This window comes from Hyperolius riggenbachi, chromosome 1 (assembly GCF_040937935.1).
Source record: "Hyperolius riggenbachi isolate aHypRig1 chromosome 1, aHypRig1.pri, whole genome shotgun sequence".
NCBI classification, from domain to species: domain Eukaryota; kingdom Metazoa; phylum Chordata; class Amphibia; order Anura; family Hyperoliidae; genus Hyperolius; species Hyperolius riggenbachi.
The window spans coordinates 637203489-637225635 of NC_090646.1; the positions used below are offsets into that span (position 1 = coordinate 637203489).

The 22147-nt window shown below is 45.5% G+C and overlaps 1 protein-coding gene across 3 annotated transcripts in view; it reads left to right on the top strand.

Moving 5' to 3' along the window:
• The window catches only part of ALPK2 (alpha kinase 2), a 221810-nt gene extending 201472 nt beyond the window's left edge, over positions 1-20338 (top strand). For all 3 annotated transcript variants that reach the window (XM_068251267.1, XM_068251268.1, XM_068251266.1), the window contains 3 exons: positions 2361-2578; positions 8586-8634; positions 17604-20338. In XM_068251267.1, the coding sequence (XP_068107368.1) occupies positions 2361-2578; positions 8586-8634; positions 17604-17820 (484 nt within the window). In that variant the 3' untranslated portion in view covers positions 17821-20338. The remainder of the gene's footprint in view (positions 1-2360; positions 2579-8585; positions 8635-17603) is intronic.
• Positions 20339-22147: the final 1809 nt, after the last annotated feature.

A 22147-nucleotide genomic window follows, 5' to 3' on the forward strand; every position in this document is an offset into this window, starting at 1 on the left:
CTTCTGTTTCCCTTTGTGCCTCCTACTGTCTTCCTGTGCCTCCTTCTTGCCCCTTTGTGCTTTTTTCTGACCCTCATCGTGCCTTCTTCTGCCCTCTTTGTGCCTCCTTCTGTCCCCCTGTGCCTCCCACTGTTCTTTTTTGTGCCTCCTTCTGACCCTCATGCATTCTTCTGTCCCCCTGTACCACCCACTGCCCCCCTGTGTGCCTCCTTCTGTCCTCCTGTGCCTCCTTCTGTCTCATTCTGTCCCCCATTGTTCCTCCTTTTGTTGCCCATTGTGCCTCCTTGTGCCCCCTTTTGTACCACCTTCTGTCCTCCTGTGCCTCCTTCTGTCCTCCTTTGTGTCTCATTCTGCCCCCCCCCCCCCACTGTGCCTCCTTTTGTTGCTCATTGTGCCTCCTTGTGTCCCCCTGTGTGCCTCCTTTTGTTCCCTTGTGCCTCCTTCTGTCCTCCTTTGTGACGTCTTCTGACCTTCATGCCTCCTTCTGTCCCCCTGTGCCTCCCTACGTCACCCTGTGTTCCTTATTCAGTCCCCCTGTGCCTCCTTCTGTCCCACTTTGTGCCTCATGAAAGTGGAGCCTTGCCTATGTGTATTTTCTGGTGAAATGCTGCCGAATTGTGTAGTTTCTGGTGAAACGTTGCCTGCATTGTGTATTTTCTGGTGAAACGCTGCCAGCATTGTGTCATTTCTGGTGGAACGCTGCCGCATTATGATTATTTTCTGGTGAAATGCTTATCTTCATGGGGGGGGGGAGGGGGGGGGCGCTACAGGTTTTCTCGCCTGGAGTGACAAAATGCCTAGAGGCGCCCCTGGTTTCATATTACACGTTTATATCATCAGATTTCTAGGAAACATTTCAGATTGAATTAGGATTTTGGAGTGTTAACTAGATAGGCTCAAAGCATCACTATGCAGTTGTAAGTCAGCTTGAATCTTACAGGGTGAATTATTCAGCTGCATTTATATCATATTAGAGCAGGCAGGGAGGGACCGCTGCTGTATTTGATAGAGATTTTCTAACTCTACTGTCCCTGTGGGAGGGAATGCTGACAGTTTTTCCTGTATGTAGGAACTGTTCCCATTTTTGGAGGGAGGGTGCCTATTCTTGGACTTAGATAAGGAAATATTTTCTGCTATTTAAAGAGAACCAGAGGCGAAGCAGTCTCATGTATTTTACCATATATATCAATGGGAACATGACAGTAAACACCTACTCTGCTCTTTGTTTCATTCTTCTCTGCTAAATCTGCCTGTTATCAGCCCTGATAAGTATCCCCCACTGAGCATTCAGTCTAGCTTTTCCAGGAATGATTATAGCTGAGTCAGTCTTCTGTGATGTCTTTTCAAGCCCAAGCCTGCCCCCTTGTGGCTCTGCTTTGCTGCTACGAGGATAAATAGCAGCAAAACAAAGCCACAAGGGGGCAGACTTGGGCTTGAAAAGACATCACAGAAGACTGACTCAGCTATAATCATTACTGGAAAAGCTAGACTGAATGCTCAGTCCGGGATTCTTATCAGGGCTGATAACAGGCAGATTTAGCAGAGAAGAATGAAACAGAGAGCAGGGTAGGTGTTTACGATCATGTTCCCATTGATATATATGGTAAAATACATGAGGGTGCTTCATCTCTAGTTCTCTTTAATGGTTACACTTTGATACACATTTACTTGGATCATACAATATCATAGCCAGTGTTGCTAAGAAGGATGTTAATAATGGTAATGTGCATGCAGCTAAATCCAACATACACAGCATAAGTTTTTCTTTGAAGAAAATATCAATCATTTGGTCTACATTATGTGCATTAACAGAGCAGGGTTCACTTTAAACGCAGAGTTTAAGCATACCTGAAGTGACATGATGAGAAACCTATACATGTATAATACTAGCTCTACTAAGAAATTCTCTGAAGTCCTTTTCTGTTTTCCAGTACAGCGAAAGTAAAAAAAAAACCACAAAAAAAACTTGTGTTGTTAATTATCAATGCAAAGAGCTTGTAGAACAGTTTGTAAATTTAAGTTGTTTTGTGAAAAGTAAATAGAAGCTTACTGTAAGATAAGGATTCCAATAAGGTTTTAGTGCAGGGAAGTTTAAAGGGTCATTACTTCTGCTTATTTTTCAGCTTAAAAGTGTGAATTCTAAACCGCAACTGTGACAGTCTGATGCAATCTTAAAAATAAAGCAATAACATTAAAAATAAAAATATGAGACCCTTTTCTATTCTAATATTGTATATAGTAACCGTACTACACATACAATTCATTATCTGAAGTTTATTGTCACTTCAGGTTTGCTATTAAGCTTAATGTGCCCTAAAAATGGTTATGCTGCAGCTTTTTGTTTTGTTTTGCTCTTTAAGGGTAATCCCGATTTTCCTCATTCACCGTCCGGCGAACAACATCCCCTACGCCACTGTGGAGGAGGAGCTGCTGGGAGACTTTGTAAAATATTCCATCAAAGACGGGAAGGAGATCAACGTGATGAGGAAGGAGTCCGAGGCTGGACAGAAATGCTGCACCTTCCAGCACTGGGTGTATGAGAGGACCAATGGAAACCTGCTTGTCACAGATATGCAAGGTGAGATGGGGGTATTATTTATTTCTGCTACAAAGGTGCAACCTCATTACCATTTAAAATGGGTGCTTCCAATCTCAGACAAGACACTGACTGCGTGCAGGAGCATAACTGCAGGGTGGCGCACGAAAGATCTGCCTGTCTGCCTGCCATGAGCATGAGTATACAGGCAGAGGCGGCCATTCTGTCTCTTTGGGCCTCTTACTCTATCCCTGTTGTGTGTGTCGTCCCCGGCTTGGCTTCATGGAAGCCTGTGTCACCTGCATTTGCTGCCGTATGTGTAACTTTCTCATACGGCAGCAAATGCAGGCAACACCTGCTTCAATAAATCCAGGGAGCACACACACCGCAGGGATCGAGGAGGGGGGAACGGGGATGGGCTGGTTGGCATCTGCTTGTAATCTCATGTTCGTGGCAGGCAGACGGGCTGGTGCACCACCCTGTACAAACCATGGGAGCCCCCAGAAAAAAATCTCACGGGGCTGTCCTCCCACCCCAAACCTGTCTCCATTTGCTACATAACCTAAACTACCCACCACCCCAAGTGGGACCAGTATAACACTCCCTCCCCCAACTGCAGCTGGCATAGTAGCCTCCCACCCCATAAAACAAGTATGACTAGTGTAAGGGTGCAAACACATCCTATTTTGATTGGCCAATCATGACTACATGTAGTATAAGGGCTGAAAAATGTTGAATACTATGAACAGGTTGTGTAGGTAAGCTCTCATAGTGCATGGAAGAGGTAAATTTGGTCAATTGTTGGCCAATCAAAATTGGATGTGTGTGTGTTTCACCTTTTGGGGGCCGGCAGCCTAACCCCCTTTAAGGACCAGAACATTTTTACATGTGGTGTGGAGGGGGGGGGGGGGGGGGTTGCGTTTAGATAGGTAGGCAGCAGTATCCCCAGTATAGATAGCTATGCATTGGTGTCCCCAGTATAGATAGGTGTCCCCCGTGTAGCCTGCAGCCATTACTCACCTGCCAAGCTCCAGCGATGAGCAGCTCTACCCCCATCCGCTCTGCCCGGCATTCCTGCTTGCACTGATGCTAAGTTCCGGGTCTCAGCTTGATGATATCACATGGTCACAGCCTGTCTCAGAGATGGGAGTGAGCCTCAGCATTGCAGGTAGGTGTGTGCACCTCAGCGGGTGCACTGAATACCCTATTATCGCTTCCAGCCCTTTCCACTGGGCCCCCCTTGACTACTGGTCCCATAGCAGCTGCTATAGTATATGGTGATCCCATCGTTACTTCACATACACACACACAAACTCCACCCTGTACGTTTGGGCAGCACACAATGCCTCCCTCACCAAACCTCCCCCCTCACCAGAGATGTGTTCATAAAAGGATTCATATTTTCATTTTCTAGCAGTGAACAGCAGGGGCGTAGCAATAGGGGGTGCAGAGGTAGCAACTGCATCGCTGCCCTTGGGCCTGAGGAGCCTCAAGGGGCCCTCCCTCAAGCACAATATTAGCTCTCTATTGGTCCTGTTCTGGTAATAAGCATAAGATGCTTTAAATAGTAGTAATCGTTCGCAAACTGTTCCCCATCCTCTTCTTGCACCTCTGACACTGTGGTTGTCCTTGGCAGGTTTTGGTGCCGTATCAATTGTTATGTAAAGAGTGCTTGGGGGGCCCCATGTAAAACTTGCACCAGGGCCCGTAGCTTTGTAGATACGCCACTGGTGAACAGCCCCCATAGCTTGCTGCCCCTAGAATTAGTCCTCTGCTCCCACTCTTCCCCCCCTTCATAGAATATTACCGTATTTTTCGGACTATAAGACACACTTTTTCTCCCCAAAAAATGGGGGGGGGGGAAGTTAGTGCGTCTTATAGTCCGAATATACTATATTCCCCCTTCACACACACACACACACACACACACACACACACACAAGCTTACATGTCCGGGGCCAGATGAATCCAAAATTGAGCGGCAACTGCTCCAATTCTCCCTACAGCTTGCCGGTCTCCTCTCTCTCAGCGGCTGACATCTGCGTTCCCCCATGCCTGGCAGACATTGGCGATCCACCCCCAGCACAGCGGACATCTGCGCTCCGCCCTGCCGCATGGCGGACATCGGCAATCCACTCTTGTATGGCTGACATCGGCACTTCACCCCCCCCCCCCCCGGCATGGCGGACATCACCGATCCACCCACTGTACATCGGCGCTTCTCCCTCCCAGTGCTCCCACATGGCTAACATCACTAATCCACCCACCGGACATCGGCGCTCCTCCCCCCTGCATGGTGGACATCACTGATCCACCCACTGTACAGCGGACATCGGCGCTCCTCCCCCCTGCATGGTGGACATCACTGATCCACCCACTGTACAGCGGACATCGGCGCTCCTCCCCCCCCCCCGCATGGCTAACATCCCTGATCCACCCACCGTACAGCGGCGCTCCTCCCCCCCGCATGGTGGACATCATTGATTCACCCACCGTACAGCGGACATCAGCGAGTTACCCCCGCAGACAGCCAGCTCTCCCAGCTCTGAACCTCCTCCTGCGCGAGGCTGGAAATGGTTGCGGCGGAAGATCAGGCTGGAGATGGAAGCGGCGGCTGTACTGGCCGAGGTCTCTGGAGGTTGCGTCGCCATCGAGTAGCTCATCATGTGACCTGTAAGATCTGGGGACAGAGCGCATCACCTCACGTGACCACCCGGCAAAGCATCTAGATAGGTGAGAGGGATCTCCTGTGATTATACCGAGTGTAGTGTAGTTGTGAGTGTACCTAGTGTAGTGTATCTGTGATTGTAGCAAGAGTAGTGTTGTTGTGATTGTACTTACTGAATTGTAGCAAGTGTAGTGTAGCTGTGATTGTATCTAGTGTAGTGTAGCTGTGATTACATCTAGTGTAGTGTAGCTGTGATTGCATCTAGTGTGGTGTAGCTGTGATTGCATCTAGTGTGGTGTAGCTGTGATTGCATCTAGTGTGGTGTAGCTGTGATTGTATCTAGTGTGGTGTAGTTTAGCTGTGATTGTAGCAAGTGTAGTGTATTGTTGCTGTTATTGTACCTATTGTATTGTAGCAATTGTAGAGTAGTGTAGCTATGATTGTACCTAGTGTAGTGTAGCTGTGATTGGTGTGAGTATAGCTGGCATTGTAGGTGTGAGTGTAACTGTGAGTGCAGTGAATGAGTGTGCCTGGGAGTGTAGCTGGGAGTGCAGTTAGTGAGTGTAGCTGGGAGGACAGTTAGTGAGTGTAGCTGGGAGGGCAGCAAGGGTTAGTGTAGCTTGGATAGGGACAGTTTTGGGGAAAAGGTGCATAAGGCGCCCCTGCACTATAGATGCACCAGGTTTAGTTTTTGTTTTTTTCCCCAATTTTTGCCCTCTAAACCTAGGTGCGTCTTATAGTCCGGAGCGTCTTATAGTCCGAAAAATACGGTACTTGCTGCCTGACTGACAGTGTTCCTGCCCCCGCTTTACCACAACAATCAATCACAATAGCGTCTTTCATCTCCTAACCTGCTGGAACAGATGGCTGGAATGTGATTGGTTGGCTGGGACAACACCTCCCTTTTTTAAAAAAAAATATCCATCCAACTGTATTAGGTCATGGGGTCGGCTCACACTGACCCTAATGTATCTTTATATACTCTGTTGGGTGAGAAGCATTCCCAGGAGGGAACATTCTGATACCAGTATGACGAAAATCACTGGCACCAGACGCAGCATAACGGCTCTGCCATCTGTCTGCTATTAAATGTGACTCGTGTCACAAATTATACAGCACTTCCATCATCTCCAAACTGGAATCGCCTTAAGCTGCATACGCGTGGGTGATAAATGTCACCGGAAACTAGGTTTCCTGATCACTTTGGGTGACAGTTTGCCTGTAATACAGTGTATAGATGAGCTGTCAGTTTGCCCAGCAGCCTGTTCTGCTGTATGGAGAGAGGAAGGGAGAGAAGCAAGGCAGGATTTAGACCATACCTCCCAACTTTTTGAGATGAGAAAGAGGGAAAGTTAAGCCACGCCCCTGCCACACCCCTGATCACACCCTCGTCACACCCCTAGTCAGGCATACCATAAAGATGTCCTAAGAAAAATATGACTTTGTATAATTCACACAACACTGGTCCTTTCTATCTTGGTTCATTTTATTCATGTTAACATTTTAAAATCAGTAATCTATCAATTTAAAGGATGGGAATAAAGTTTAGAGTCAATAAAACACATTTTTTTTTACTAGAGAAATATATATATATACATAGAAAGAGGGCCAAAGTCCTGAAAGAGGGACAAATGAGGAGGGAAGAGGGACAGAGGGACAGGGCTACTAAAGAGGGACTGTCCCTCCAAAAGAGGGACAAATGGGAGTTATGTTTAGACTTTTTACGCCCCTAGGCTTGTCCTTTGGAATAGCTGTGTTAGTCGGTACACTTGAAAACCAGGTAAGAAAGCTGAAATGATGCTTGCTAAAATTCTATTTATAGGTTTTGAGCTGAAAAGGAGATTGTATTTTTAGGTATAGGTTGGAGGTTTGGTGTAGATGAAGATGCAACGTCTAAACAGTACTCAAACTTTTACACCCAAAGCCTCAACAACAAAAACAAAAGGACAGTTGGTATACTAAAGAGACTGTGAAATATGTTGCATGAAACAGAAGTGAAATAAACAGCAAATATAATACATAATGCAATAAAAGCAATAGGGCTGATTTGTGAAGCTGCGCTGCAGGTAAAAAAATTCAAAAAGACCTTATAGTTTTTGAGAAAATTGATGTTAAAGTTAGAGTTAAAAAAGTCTATATTTAAATGCAGTAAAATCAGTGGCGTAGCAATAGGAGTTGCAGAGGTATCGATGCATCGGGGCCCTTCCTCAACTAAAGTAATAACTAATGCTCCTGTGCTGGTAATAATCACTTCTATAGATGCTTTGAATAGTGGTAATCATTAACAAACTGTTCCCCATCCCCTTCTTGCTCCTCTGACACTGTAGTTGCCATTGGCAGGTTTTGTTGCGCCATATCAAGTGTTACGTATAGAATGCTGTGGGGGGGGGGCAATGTAAAACTCACACGGGGGCCCCTAGCTCCATAGCTACGCCACTGAGTAAAATGACAGATAATGTATCAACATGTATATACATGTATTTGTTTTTTCATATATAAATATACAGTCGTGTTCAGAGTGTGGGAAATGAAAAAAAATGACGTGGGGTCCCCCTCCCGAGCCTCTTTAACCCCTTGTTCCCCATGCAGGCTATGGGGGCGAGCTTCATGACAGCACCACAAGCTAAATACAGGGAGGCACGCTACATGCAGTCTTGCAGCTGTTTACTGGGTAACGCACGCTTCTGGGTGCAATGCAGTGTACTTTACTAGAGTGGCCTCTACTATGTTAATTCTATGTTAATTAACATAGTAGCGGCCGCTCTAGTGGAGTATCGTGGTCGCGATATTTTATTGCACCCAGCGCAATATTTTATTGCGCTGCCCAGTAAACAGGACGCGTAACTAAGGGAGGCACGCTAGGCTGCAAGACCATGCAAAGCGTGCAGCCCGGTATTTAGTAGTCTTTGTAGCCCTGTATTTAACTTGCGGTGCAGTCATGTACTCGGGCTGCTATAGCAACGCAGCTTCATAAATCAGCCCCCATATACTGTATACAATAATAATATTTAAATACTGTATACGGTATATGACAATATACAGCAAACGGCAGGACAAAGAAGAGACTGGATAAAGCAAAAGACCGAACTGGCAGACTGACTATACCTTCTATAAGAAAAGGCAGCCACTAAAGGCCCTTGGTTAGAATAGAAAACATCCTGGCAGTCATTTGCAGGTGGAGAACAAGTAACTGTAGGGAGACATCTGCTGTTAGCTGGTGGAACTGCATGTAGTACAAACAAGGAGCAGCCAGCAGGTAAATAAAATAAGGACTATTTTTTTTATAACAAGCCTTGTGCATTTAGGTGCTAAAGCCAGGATCGGGATCACATGGCCGGTGTGTTTGTGTCTAAAATACTTTTCTCTTCTTTTCTTCTACAGGTGTGGGGATGAAGCTGACAGATATTGGCATAGCAACATTAAGCAAGGGGTGAGTATGAAATGATTTCTTACCATTCATATTATAGGATTTATAATTACTACCTTTTTATTTCTAATTTACTATTAATGTTAAAAAATACCCGAGGTGACATGATGAGATAGACGTGTATGTACAGTGCCAAGCACACAAATAACTAGGCTGAGTTCCTTTTTTCTTTCTCTGCCTGAAAGAGTTAAACATCAGGTATTTAAGTGACAGTTCCTGTCTGAGTCAGGACTGGGTCAGACTACAGTATAACCCTCACTGATAAGAAAATCCAACTATAAAACACTTTCCTAGCAGAAAATGGCTTCTGAGAGCAGGAAAGAGATAAAAAGAATCAATAGGTTGTAGATTTTAGCTCTGGCATACTTCAATGAATGTGCCATTGAGCAAAAACAATAAAACAGTAAAAAAAAACTTAAAAAGTAGATTTAAATATAAAATAAAACTGTGGAATATCTTAAAAAGTCATTGTTTATTTAATTAGTTTATTTTCACCTTGGGTGTCCTTTAACAACTACAGAAATGTTTACTATTTCCAAGAGTTTTTCAGACCTACTTGTCTATTTTTTCCAAGGACATGGAACTATTTTACCCAGACATTTGCATGATCTTGTTTTTTGTTGTGAGCTCCTCGTATGTCCTACAATGGCTATCATTCATAAAGGAGCTGTCGGTAAGAGGAATCAATGCGGGAAAACACCGCTGGCGGTGTTTTAGACTTCTGGGTGGCATTCATAAAAAAGTATCCATGTGCGGAAGCAGTGCGGAGATTCCCCGAACTAGGCAGGCGGAAGGCAGGCGGAGACACGGAAGCTGCTGAGTTGATACATTTCTCCGTGTTCCGCTCTGCTGCAGCTGCTTTGGAGGTCTGTGTGTCTCCATTCACTTACATTAGTATCGCCACATCAGAATGAGCGGTACTTCCCGACCTCACACCGCTTGAGGTAATCTTTATGAATTAACATTTTGCTACATTTGTTCCGATAATCACCGCACAAGGCGGTGATTTATCACTCTGCTCGGTAGTGTCATTTTTTCATGCGGAAAGAGCCTTTATGAATGCTGACTTTGCCGAGTGTTCGGTAAAGTCAGCTGTTTTATGCATTTCCGCATGCGGAAATGCTTTATGAATGATAGCCCTTGTATGTTAACCCATTCATTTATATTGCAGCGCTGCGTAATATGTTGGTGCTTTATAAATACAATAAATAAATCACTGCCAAAAGATTTGCAGTCATGCCGCTCACGCAATCAAAAATTGTCTGTGACATGTCAGTCATTAGTGCCTGTCCACGGCCAGCACCCAAATAGCACCCAGTACTCACCCTTGGTCCGAACCCATATGAGACTCAATACTCACACATGGCACTCCCTACTCACTCATGTCCAACACTCACATGGCTCCCTGTACCAATTAGCACTCACATGGCACCCACTATTGTTTATTACCATCTGTTACTTATTCAGCACCCAATACTGCTTAGCAACCACTGCAAATAATCACCCAATACAAACTGGACCTTGGTACCCACAGCAGCTTGACACAGACTGTACTTTGGCACCTCAGCACCCACTGCAATATAGCACTGAACGCAACACATACGAACGCACACCATCCGCGTTTGTATGCGTTGCTTGGCTGATCCCATTCACTGAAGTGAATGGGTCAGCTGTGCGTTTCTGCAAAAAAATACGTGGCATGCATTCATGGACTGCACTGGTCTGGAACGCATGCAGTGTGAACATCAGACAGTACAGTCTATGCACTGTCTGATGTCGTGCATGGCGCCCTCCTGCACGCGTTCCCGAAACGCTGATGGGTACGCATGCAGTGTGAACGGGGCCTTACTGCAGTTTTGCACCTACTAATGCGTAGCAACCACTGCATATTGGCAACCACTTCTTCTTTGCCTGAAAAGAAGCTTGGGTGCTGATCAAGAGGGACAGAGGTTCCCAGTAATGAAAGGTGAGTCCGTGCCTACCTCAGGCTCCACTGTGCCCACTCTACTACTGTCTAAAAACTGTCTAATACTGCCTTCTAAGGAGGGGATATTACATACATAATTTAGCACGATTGATCGATTAGGGACCCTTTTTCAAATTTGAGCACCCCCCTTGAGGATCCTCTGCACAGCCCTGACGCAAAACATGACAGGTGACCATTAAAGCGGTACTGAATAGTTAAAAAAACACAAAGGCCCTGATTCACTAACCAGCACTAAGCTGGTTAGTGTGCTTTAACACCTAGGGGGTTAGGTGGTTTGCGCCCATACATCGCGCACAGCCGAGGGCAGTGCGCGCACAGCCGTTAATAGTGTGTGGTGTGACGTTAACATCGCACCCGCTGCCCTGTAAATGTCGCACCCGGTTCAACGAAAACGGCGCATCGGGTGCCCCTGAAACGGCGCCTCAGTGCGCTGCTTTGGGTGCACCCGATGCACAATTTTCGTTGCACCGGGTGCGACATTTACAGGGCAGCGGGTACGACGTTATCGTCACACCGCGCACTATTAACGGCTGTGCGCGATGTAGCTTTGCGTGGCTATTACTACCCACAAGCTACATTTCGGGCACTGAGTGGCTTTTCACTCCGGCGCTAATACCTAGTGCCGGTTAGTGAATCAAGCCCAAAGTGTTTCACTTACCTGGGGCTTCTGCCCCTTGCAGCCTTCCTGTCCTCCACAATCCTCCGTTCTCCCGCCAGCAGCGACTTTCGGTTTGGTGGACTTGGCAATTGCACCTGCACACCCTGGGCCAAGTGTATCTTTCTTCGCAATAGCGTCTTGCACTATTATCGCAGGACACTATTGCGGGCGGGAAAGATAGGCTTGGCTTGTCGTTGACTTACAAGTTGACGGTACGACAGTACCAAAAGTAGCTGGTGGAGAACGGCGGATTGTGGAGAAACGGCATGGGACAGGAAGGCTGGAACTGGCTGGTAGAAGCCCCAGGTAAGTCAAACGCTTTTTTTTAAATTTCACTCCCGCTTTAAGCGAAAATAAACTTATGACACAATGAATTGTATGTGTAGTACGGATAACGAATAGAACATTAGTAGCAAAGAACAGAGTCTCATATTGTTTTCCGGTACAGGAAGACTTAAGAAATTTCCGTTGTTATCTATGCAAAGGAGCTTCTCTGAGCTCTACAACTCATTTTGGGTCGGATACAGTCCTTTTTTCTAAAGCACTTAAACAGCCTAGAAACAGTGAGAGACAGTTTGTGATAAGGTTTTACTGCAGGGAAGTTCAAAAGTTCATTATTCTGCTTTGTTTTATAACTTAAATTACACTGTGTTGTTTGTAAACGGCAAATATGACAGAATGATGCTACTAATGTTCTATTTATTATCCATACTACACATACAATTAATGATATCCCAATCTTTTTCACTTCAGGTTTGCTTTAACAGTACATATAGATGAATATCAATCGTAAATAGCCGGTTTATCGAGCTGCCCACTGGATGTGAACAATCATATCTTAGCTAAAATAAAATTATACAGTTGAATAAATACAATAATCTATGACTTCCAGTTTAGTAAACAGAACTTGATGGACGGATGTCTTTTAGTTAATCAAACTATGTTACTATGGCTTCCATCTGAAAATGGCGCCTGTGAATAATGGCGCACAGTGTTGCCGCTAATCCGTTTGCCGCTTATCGCTATTTAACGTTAAAGCCTTATTGTTATTTAGCGTTAAAGCCGTATTGTTATTTAGCGTTAAAGCCTTATTGTTATTTAGCGTTAACACACAGAACCCTCTCTGTACCTATCCCTAAACCCCCCGGTGGTGCCTAACCCTAACCACCCCCCTGGTGGTGCCTAACCCTAACCACCCCCCTGGTGGTGCCTAACCCTAACCACCCCCCTGGTGGTGCCTAACCCTAACCACCTCCCTGGTGGTGCCTGACCCTAACCTTGACAGTGTTACATTAAATCCATTCATCGTTTTGCAGTTAAATAACTTCTGCAGTTTTGCTTATGTAGGACGCTATTGATAAATAACGTTAGTGTGTGCCACTATTGATAAATAACGTTACTGTGTGCCGTTTTTCTTCTTTTTTTCCCTGTGCGCCATTATTATGCAGTACTAACGATAAATAGCGATAAGCGTATCTTTTTAATGCGGCGCCATTTCTATGCATAGGCACTGTGCGCCATTATTCACTGATCCCGTTACTATGTTACTAAAGAATCATTTATAAAAATTGTACCAATAATTGGCTGAGCAGCTTATTTGGACAGAATACACAACAGATACATTTGGTGCCACCATAGGGCCAATGTAACTTTATGTTAGTAACAGCCAGTTTGGATATAATCTAGCTGAACTCTGGCTAGCAGCAGTAGTGGAGGCCAGTATGGTAACAGAGTTTGGCTACTCATAAGCCAAAGAGAGGTTACTCAATTGCGTTACCTTGCGTTGGAATCGTCAGGGATTTTAAAGATCCGATCCGGCACAATGGTCGTAATCGCAGCACGTCGCTAAATGTTGTGTATGTAATCGCGTGTACCCACACTGCAAGATCGCTCATCACTCAAAAAATCGCCAGTCATTAGAAGAATCGCGCTTAAAATTAAGACATAGGTATGAGCCTTAACTTTTGCGTTTTTTAAAGTCACAGGTACTCTTTAAAGGAATTTACAGGTGAACAATTCCATATATTTAGACACGGAGATGTTTCTGCATTGCTATGGGCAGCCGGACTGTATTATCCCAAGAACAGGGCCGGGCCGAGGCATAGGCTGGAGAGGCTCCAGCCTCAGGGCGCAGTGTAGGAGGGGGCGCACAATTCATTCAGCTGTCAATCCTAATTGTGTTTGAAGCAGAAAGAAATAAGAAAAGGAGATACATGGAAGTGACTACAAGCCAGATAACTAGAGATTAAGGTGTTGGGGGCCCTGTGGCCCTCTTAGTCTAATAGCAATCAGTGTGTGACAGCTGGGGTGGGAGGGATGGAGGGGCGCACTTTGGTGTCTCAGCCTTGGGGGCTGGAGGACCTTGTCCCAGCTCTGCCCAAGAAATTATGTTAATCATCTTTTACAAGCACACAGGGACTGTATAAGTCTGTGGGTAATCTATAAATGTGATAGGAGACCAGGAAGTGGCTAAGGTCAGCTGCTAACCCCAGGGAGGGTCCCAGTGCTGCACATACTGATTCTCTGATTCTGGACTGAGTATGTCTCCCAGGATGGGAACATTTTACGCTGGTAATTCCTTCTCTGCAGCAGGCTTTACAGAGCGCTGTATTACATCAATTCACAGCAGAAAGTTACATTTCTTTATTAAACCATTTCTCATGGTGTTCTCATTATGTCTGCGGCCTCTTCATCATTACATTCCTCTCACACTTCTCACAGTATTCTCATGCTTCTTGTCATGACTCTCCCAGTGCCTTATTAATGCAAGCAATAATATTAAGAAGAAAAGGGTTTCCATAATGTGCAGCCGCTCGTGAACAATAAAGTTATTTAACGGCAGGAAAAAGTTCTGTTTCTGGAAATGACGTCCCATGGTGGATGTCTGAGCTTCATGCATTGAAAGGAAATCTAAACTTTGGTTCAAACTTTAATGGAATATAGATCAGTGCTAAGACTTTTTGTACTGGAATGTTATTGAAAAACAAAATTACTGTTTCTGTCTACAGCCAGGCCAGGCATAATCTTTTTTTTTTTTTGGCCATGTCTGATAATTTATATTATAATTTTCTGCAATCACTGTAATAACCCACTGTTTAGCATATAGGACACCAAATAAATGTATCGCCTGCTTGCGTGAAGTTAGGGTGTACATGCACACCGCCTGATTGCGCTCCTGTAGCTGGGAACGTTCTGCGCATGCACAGTTTGTTAAAGAGAACCCGAGCCAGCGCTATCTTGGAAAAAAACATGCTATCTGATCCAGGGAACAAGCTGGATCAGGTAGCGTCCATCACTGCCAATCCCTGATGCTCCCAAAGCTTAGTTTCACTTTCAGGGGGCAGGGGTGTTGACGCTGCATACAGAGCTCTGTGCTCTTATCCAATAAGCACAGAGCTCAGAAAGGCGGGGAACGGGTGTGGGAGAGGCTGCAAAGGGGTGGGATAACACAGTAAAGGGCCAATGAGAGGAGGTAGGATGTCCCTGACAACCAAATGGGGAGTTTTGCAGGATTGCTTCTCCTTCTAAGGACACACCTTACCTTCTTAGATTGCTGACAAGCTGCATGCCTACAATTTTGGGGGGAGGAGGGTGCAGCGCAAAACAGGGGGGCTGAGAGCGGCGCGGAGGAATGTCATAGAGCAGGAAACATTCCTGTGTCCCATCTGACACAGACCCGAATCCACCTCCGGCACACTTTAAGACTAAAATTGCACTTGCAGCCGGCTATGGGAGATCCCCGGATATGGGAGCACGATAGTGGAGGCACGTGGTGCGGGACATCACTTGCCATGTGGCCCACAAACCCAACTGGATCGTGGACTTCACATCATCACAACAGAGGGGACTGGAAGGCGAAACAGGCAAAAAGGGATCTGGAAATTTGGGCGAACGACACGCCACCATAGGCCATAATGTGAATTACAGCTATAGTGGAGCTCAAACAGTAATTTGGACGCAATCAAAAGACGGAGCCCAAATTACTATAAAACAGCGTAATTCAGCCAACAGCAATAGCTGACAGCCGAATTACGTCTTATCTTCGAGTCCATGGCGGCCTGGAGGGGGAACAGTAATTAACGCCGTCAGGACTTTTGCAGAAGCAGGGTGAGACGTTTTTTGGCTTTGCCCTGCGCCCAAATTTCCTGGCGCCTTAATTACATGTATCCTCCGGAAGGACACCGAGGAAGCAGATGGTCTACAGGGGCTGGAGGAAGCCACATGTAACAGTGGCGTAACAATAAACCCTGCAAGATATGCAGCTGCAGGGGGCCCCAGAAGACACAGGGGCCACCATCCTGAGGGACTGACAACTAAGGGCAAGGAGAGAAAAAACGTTCTGCTCTCTGCACAATTGTTCTAATGACTGCATCTGCTCAGCCACTGATAACGAATCATACAAAGTTTTGTAGACAAAGATTTATAGACAGTCCCTATTCAATATGCAGCAGGGTCTTCTGTACAACATCCAGCCCCCAACCTCTCTACCTCTCTGAGTGCTCTGTCCTGGCAGGAGGGGGCCCCATCCAAAGTTTTGCAGGGGGCCCAGTGATTTCTAGTTACGTCCCTGCCAAGTAAGTACAAATCCTTTTCTTCCATTCATCTCAGATTTACGTTAAAAACACAATGAAAAAAACATTGCTTATACTATAGGTCCAGATCTATAAAACAGGACTCAACTTACAAACAACCTCCCAAAAGGGAAACAATTTTGTATGTAGGGGATTGCCTGTATTTACATATTACATTGCTTATAAAGTCGCTCCTTGGCCCCCCACAGCTGAAATCTTTATCACAGTTGTGCTTAAAATGACTTTTATTACTGGCATTTTCCTGTTGTGTTTTTATTTGCTTTAATTATTGAGCCAACGTGCTCCCACTCAATGTTAGTCAATATTATCTGGTCACAAGCTGAGATGGGACTCTAGAAGCAGCAATATGTAGTACAAATAATGCTTTGAAAGCACACGGTGGACAAGTGCAGAGCTGTTTATCCACGACATCATTACATTTGCAAACTCAAATATTTATCTGTAAAGAGGAGCTGTCAGCCATACTATCTCAGAAAAAACAACAACACATATACTTGCTCTACTTTCAAAACATATGTATTGCATTGTCCTTTCTAGAGTTAAAAAAAAAGAGAAAATCCTTCTTAGCATTTCACATTTTAACTACGGCTATTTTCAAGCCAATCCTGATGTCATTTCCTCCCTTAACCTCCTTGCCGTTCTGATTCGTGGGAAGGTTGTTTTGCATTTTTTTTATCATGTAGCTAGCCTAGCGCTAACTACATGATGCCCCCCTCCCTGCGGCATCCCTCCCACCCCTCCGATCGCCGCCGGTGCACTCGCCCATAAGGAAATTCCGTTCTGAACGGGATTTCCTTCAGGGCTTCCCCCGTCGCCATGGCGATGATCGCGATGACGTCACTGACGTCATCGATGTCGTGACGTCAGCGGGAGTCCCGATCCACCCCTCAGCGCTGCCTGGCACTGATTGGCCAGGCTGCGCACAGGGTCTCGGCGGGGTGGCGCCCTCTAATGCGGCGGGTTGCGGCGAATCGGCGGCAAGCGGTGGCGATCGCAGGTAACACGCAACAAGCAAAGTGCTTGCTGCGTGATTTAAAAAAAAAATTATGTAAATCGGCCCTGCAGGGCCAGAGCAGTCCTCTGCAGCGGGTTACCCCGAGCTCAGCTCGGGATAACTGGCAAGGAGGTTAATCTCCTCTGCCTGATTTGAGGCAGAAAAGGGGGAGGGGGGGGAGAGATCACTTGTGTGCTGAGTTGTACGGCCCTGTAGCGAGCTTGTAAAGCTGCAGTGGCCTAATTAGTAAAAAATGGCCTGGTCACTAGGGAGGTCCTTAAAGGACCACTATCGCGAAAAAAGTAGGCAGTTAGAAAATGTGACAGATGACAGGTTTTGGGCCAGTCCATCTCCTCATGGGGGATTCTCAGGGCTTTCTTTGTTTTCAACAGCATTTCCTGAACAGCAGTTTAACTGCCAAAATAGCAAGATACCAGCCGGCCTCCCTAATCACTTGCACACTATTATGTCAGTTAGATTTTGCAACTGTTGTTCAGGAAATGCTGTTGAAAACAAAGAAAGCCCTGAGAATCCCCCTTAAAAATATGGACTGGCCCAAAACCTGTCATCTGTCACATTTTTTCACTGCCTACTTTTTTCGCGATAGTGGTCCCTTAAGTGCAAATTTGGCAAAAATGTCCTCTGCAATAACGATGATCTATCACTTAATGAAAAAAAAAAAGTGGAATCGCACTTTAAAATGTATATATAACATAATTGTATCTCATTTCTATATTCCAGGTACCGGGGCTTCAAAGGAAACTGCTCTGTGTCCTTCATCGACCAGTTCAAAGCTTTACATCAGTGCAACAAGTATTGTGAAATCCTGGGCCTGCAATCCCTCAAGCCTGCTAATCCCAAAGCCAAGAAGCCGACGCCCACCAAGGAGAAGGCCCAGCCCATCCCGACCACCTCGCGCAAAAGTCGCAACTGCACAAAGCCAAAAACCAAGACATAGCGATTCCCTGGGCGTGGCTCCACATGAACTGTCCTGCACCATGTGACTGCAGGACTCGCAGGCAATGACGAGGTAAAACAGGCCAGGACCCCTAGAGATCAGTAACCCAGTAGCTGCATGGAAGTAGTTCTGCCTGTGCTCCGATTATTGACATTTTCTGGATGTTACATATTTTAGAAAAGACTTCTGAGTTTGCTGCACCTTGGACAATGCTGCCTTTGGGCTCTGCTTGTAGGATTAACGAGGCTACCAGCCGAAGCTGTTGTGGAAAGTCAGTCCTGATTTTTGAAGGACACCAATTCAACTTTGTTATTAAAGCCAATGTAAATTGAAAGAATAAAAAGAATACCTATGGAGAGATAAGATTCTGGGTTCTATTGAGCCTTCCCATTCCTCTCATGGTTCCCTTCTTCTAGCGCCATCACCGCCTTTCCAATCTGCCGCCATGGGCGGCTTCAGAAGCCTTCGGGAGCCTGAGTGCTCTGAGGACGGGCAGCTCCGTACTGCCCACGCGTGAGCGCAGAAGAGAGCACGCTTGTGCAGGCTTCTGCAACCTCCCGTGGCGGCACAGAGCAGTATTTGACCGATTGGTCGGATACTGCTACCGGGGGAGGGGGGGGTGGACGGTGCTGGAACAAGGGGACCGTGAGAGGTGCGGGACAGCTCTATAGGACCCAAAGCCTTCCCTCTCCTTGGGTATCGGTTTGTTTGTTTTTTATTTAGGTTTATATTCACTTTAAGTAATAACTTGAATATAACTTGTGTTTTAAAGCCCCACTCTACATACAATTATTTTACTAGATCTGTAAAAAGGGACTGGCATAGCTTGTTAATAACTGCAGAGAGCAGTGGTCCTCAAACTAAGGCCCGCGGGCCAAATGTGGCCCCCTGAGGCCCCCAACACTCAAACATGTATTACTTATAGATGCGGTCAGCTACATCTTTAAATATTGGGGGTCCACATATAGAATAGCAGTGCTGGCACCATCCATCCACATGGAAGCCAGAAAGCAGTAATTCGCTGGCTTCCAATCAAATTCCACATCAGGTGACACTGCTGTCCAATTGGACTGCAGGTTGTCACCTGGGTATGCTTCACTGTGTGGCCCGCAAAGACTTCTACATCATTTTATGTATACTCCGGCCCCCCAGCAGTCTGAAGTATGTTGACCCGGCCAGGGGCGTAACTAGAAATCATTGGGCCCCCCTGCAAAACTTTGAAAGCCTCCCCCCCCCTTTCTGCACATTTAAACTGATAATTAATGTTATTCAATTGGCTAGTTCACACTTGAATGTGTTTTCCCCACACAGATTTCTCCAGCATCCCTACAGTACAGAGCACTTGGGGAGGGGTAGAGAGGTTGGGGGCTGGGCGCTGTACACCAGACCCTGCTAAACACTGAATAGGGGCTGTCTACAAATCTTTGTCTGCAAAACTTTGTATGCTTCCTTATCAGTGGCTGAGCAGATGCAGTCATTAGAACAATTGTGCAGCGAGCAGAAAGTTTTTTCACTCCATGTCCATAGTTGTCAGTCTCTCAGGACAGGGAAAATAAACTTCTCCTCCCACAGGGCCCCCCTGCAGCTGCATCCCTTGCAGGGTCTATTGTTATGCCCATGGACCCGGCCGTCGACCCAAAACATTTGGGGACCTCTGGCCTAGAGGCTCCGTGATTCGCCTTCACACACTTTTAAAGCAAGCATTTGTTCAGGAGCCCAAATCTTGGCCTCTTTCTGCTTCTCAGACTGTGTGTGCTATAGGCTGCAATGTTCTCTGAGAGAATCAGTCTGTGCCCTGCCCCCTTGCAATTTGAACAGCAGGATGATGCAATCCAAGCAGCAGACCCTGTCAAAGAGTCCAAAATGAATTGGCCACAATTCAGGATTCAGATCCTCCATATTCTGCAGATGTCTGTACACTTCAACTGGTTTCTCTGTTATCTCATGTTCGTGGGTGCCTTAAAACACAACTTGAATGTATAAATAAATTGATGGGCTTGTACTGCATATTTTTATTATTACTTATTTATATAAAGATGGCAGTTCTGGACAGTGCTTTACAGAAGACATCAGGGGCATATCAAGAACCCAGGCCAAGAGGCTTCTCCGCAAAATTGTCATGGGGCCCCCTGGAATCCAAACTCTCTCCACTGCAATTATCACCCACCCCTCATGTAGTGCAGAGATCAATGAGATACTTACCTGCTTCCAGCGCTGCTGCGCATCTCCTCTGTCCTTCCCGGCAGCCATTCTCTCTGACTCACATTGGTCATGTGATCGTGAGCCTGTGAATAGCAGCAAAGTGTGAATGGCTGGAGCATGGAGGAGACCTGCAGCACTGGAGCAGGTAGATATGCCAATGCTTCCAGCGCTGCCCCTGGAAAACATTGAAGGAATCAAATTCTTAACTGTCCCTTGGTGGTGCTCCAAATCAGTTGTCTTTACCATGGTCTAAAGCCGTCTTTTCAGAGAAGCTAATTAAAGGACACCCAAGGCGAAAATAAACTAATGAAATAAACGATTGTATCTATTTTCCTTCTCCCAAAATGACTTTTTAACATATTCCACGGTTTCATTTTATGTTTCAATCTACTTTTTAAGTTTTAACTGTTTTATTGTTTTTGCTCAATGACACATTCATTGAAGTATGCCAGAGCTAAAATCTATAAACTACTGACCCTTTTTTTTCTCTTTCCTGCTCTCAGAAGCCATTTTCTGCTAGAGAAGTGTTTTATAGTTGGAATTTCTTATCAGTGAGGGTCACACTGTAGTCGCTTCCTGTCAGGACTGAGTCAGCCACTTGCATACCTGATATTTAACTCTTTCAGGCAGAGAAAGTAAAAAAGGAACACAGCATAGTTATTTGTGTGCTTGGTACTGTACATACCCATGTCTGTCTCATCATATCACCTCGGGTATTCTTTAAAGTGAACCTTAAGTCAGAAAAAAACATGAGGTTTACTCACCTGGGGCTTCTACCAGCCCCTTGCAGCAGTCCTGTCCCCTCGCAGCCACTCACTAATTCTCTGGTCCCCCGATGCCAGCTAGTTTCATTTTTTCCGACAGGCCCAACCACGCGTAGCTTTTTCCGCATTCCCGATTGCAATTAGCGCTATTGCGGGCCGCAACGTGTACAAAAATATGCGTTGCCGCATATCTATGCGTTCGTAATGCGGCAACGCATATTTTTGTACTGCGGAAAAAGTTACGCGGCAAAAATGAAACTAGCTGGCAGCGGGGGACCAGAGGATTAGTGAGTGGCTGCGAGGGTACAGGACTGCTGCAGGGGGCTGGTAGAAGCCCCAGGTGAGTAAAACTCATTTTTTTTCTGACTTAAGGTTCACTTTAAGCTGCCTGTATGGTTTCAGAAAACAATCAGAGAAAGGCCCCGGGCAGGGATTAGAACCTGAATTCTAGTGCTGCACTAGCCATTGCTAACTGAAACACCACAAAGCAGAGTACAAAAAGGATAAATGATCCTATATCCATGTCTATGGATCTATCATGTACATAACCACAAAAGAAAAAGCGTCCATGACACTATGAATCAATGCAATAAAGCCAACTCCATGACGGTACTAATATAAGATAAAGTTTATTAAGGATATCATAACAATAAAAGCTAATAAAAACAAACAGCACGGGTGAACAACGGGTGGGGTACTCAAAATCACGCTCTGAATATCACATGAATAATATAGGTCTAATATGACACTGAGGTAAAGAGCATGAATCATTGACCAGGGGCATGCACACAGGCAGTTACCTGTTCTTACAGTCTCTTCTGTGTGCATGCCCCTGGTCAATGATTCATGCTCTTTACCTCAGTGTCATATTAGACCTATATTATTCATGTGATATTCAGAGCGTGATTTTGAGTACCCCACCCGTTGTTCACCCGTGCTGTTTGTTTTTATTAGCTTTTATTGTTATGATATCCTTAATAAACTTTATCTTATATTAGTACCGTCATGGAGTTGGCTTTATTGCATTGATTCATAGTGTCATGGACGCTTTTTCTTTTGTGGTTATGCACTAGCCATTGCCTCTGTTGTGCTCCCCTGTATAATCCATACATATCTGCTATCATAATCCAAATACATGAACATTTAAGTCCGCATAGCAAATTCCACCACAAGAGATAATGCGGCGGAAGTTGGGTAGCTTTATTATTTAGTACTTCTTTTTAACAGTTATTCCCTTCTGCTGCATTGTGAACATACAGTATATTTATATTTAAACTTATTTATACCTAAATTGATTCTTGGGGTTTTCGGTAGAAGCTGCAGGACCGGTTCACTCCCTTACTTCCTGTGTTCTTTAGTAA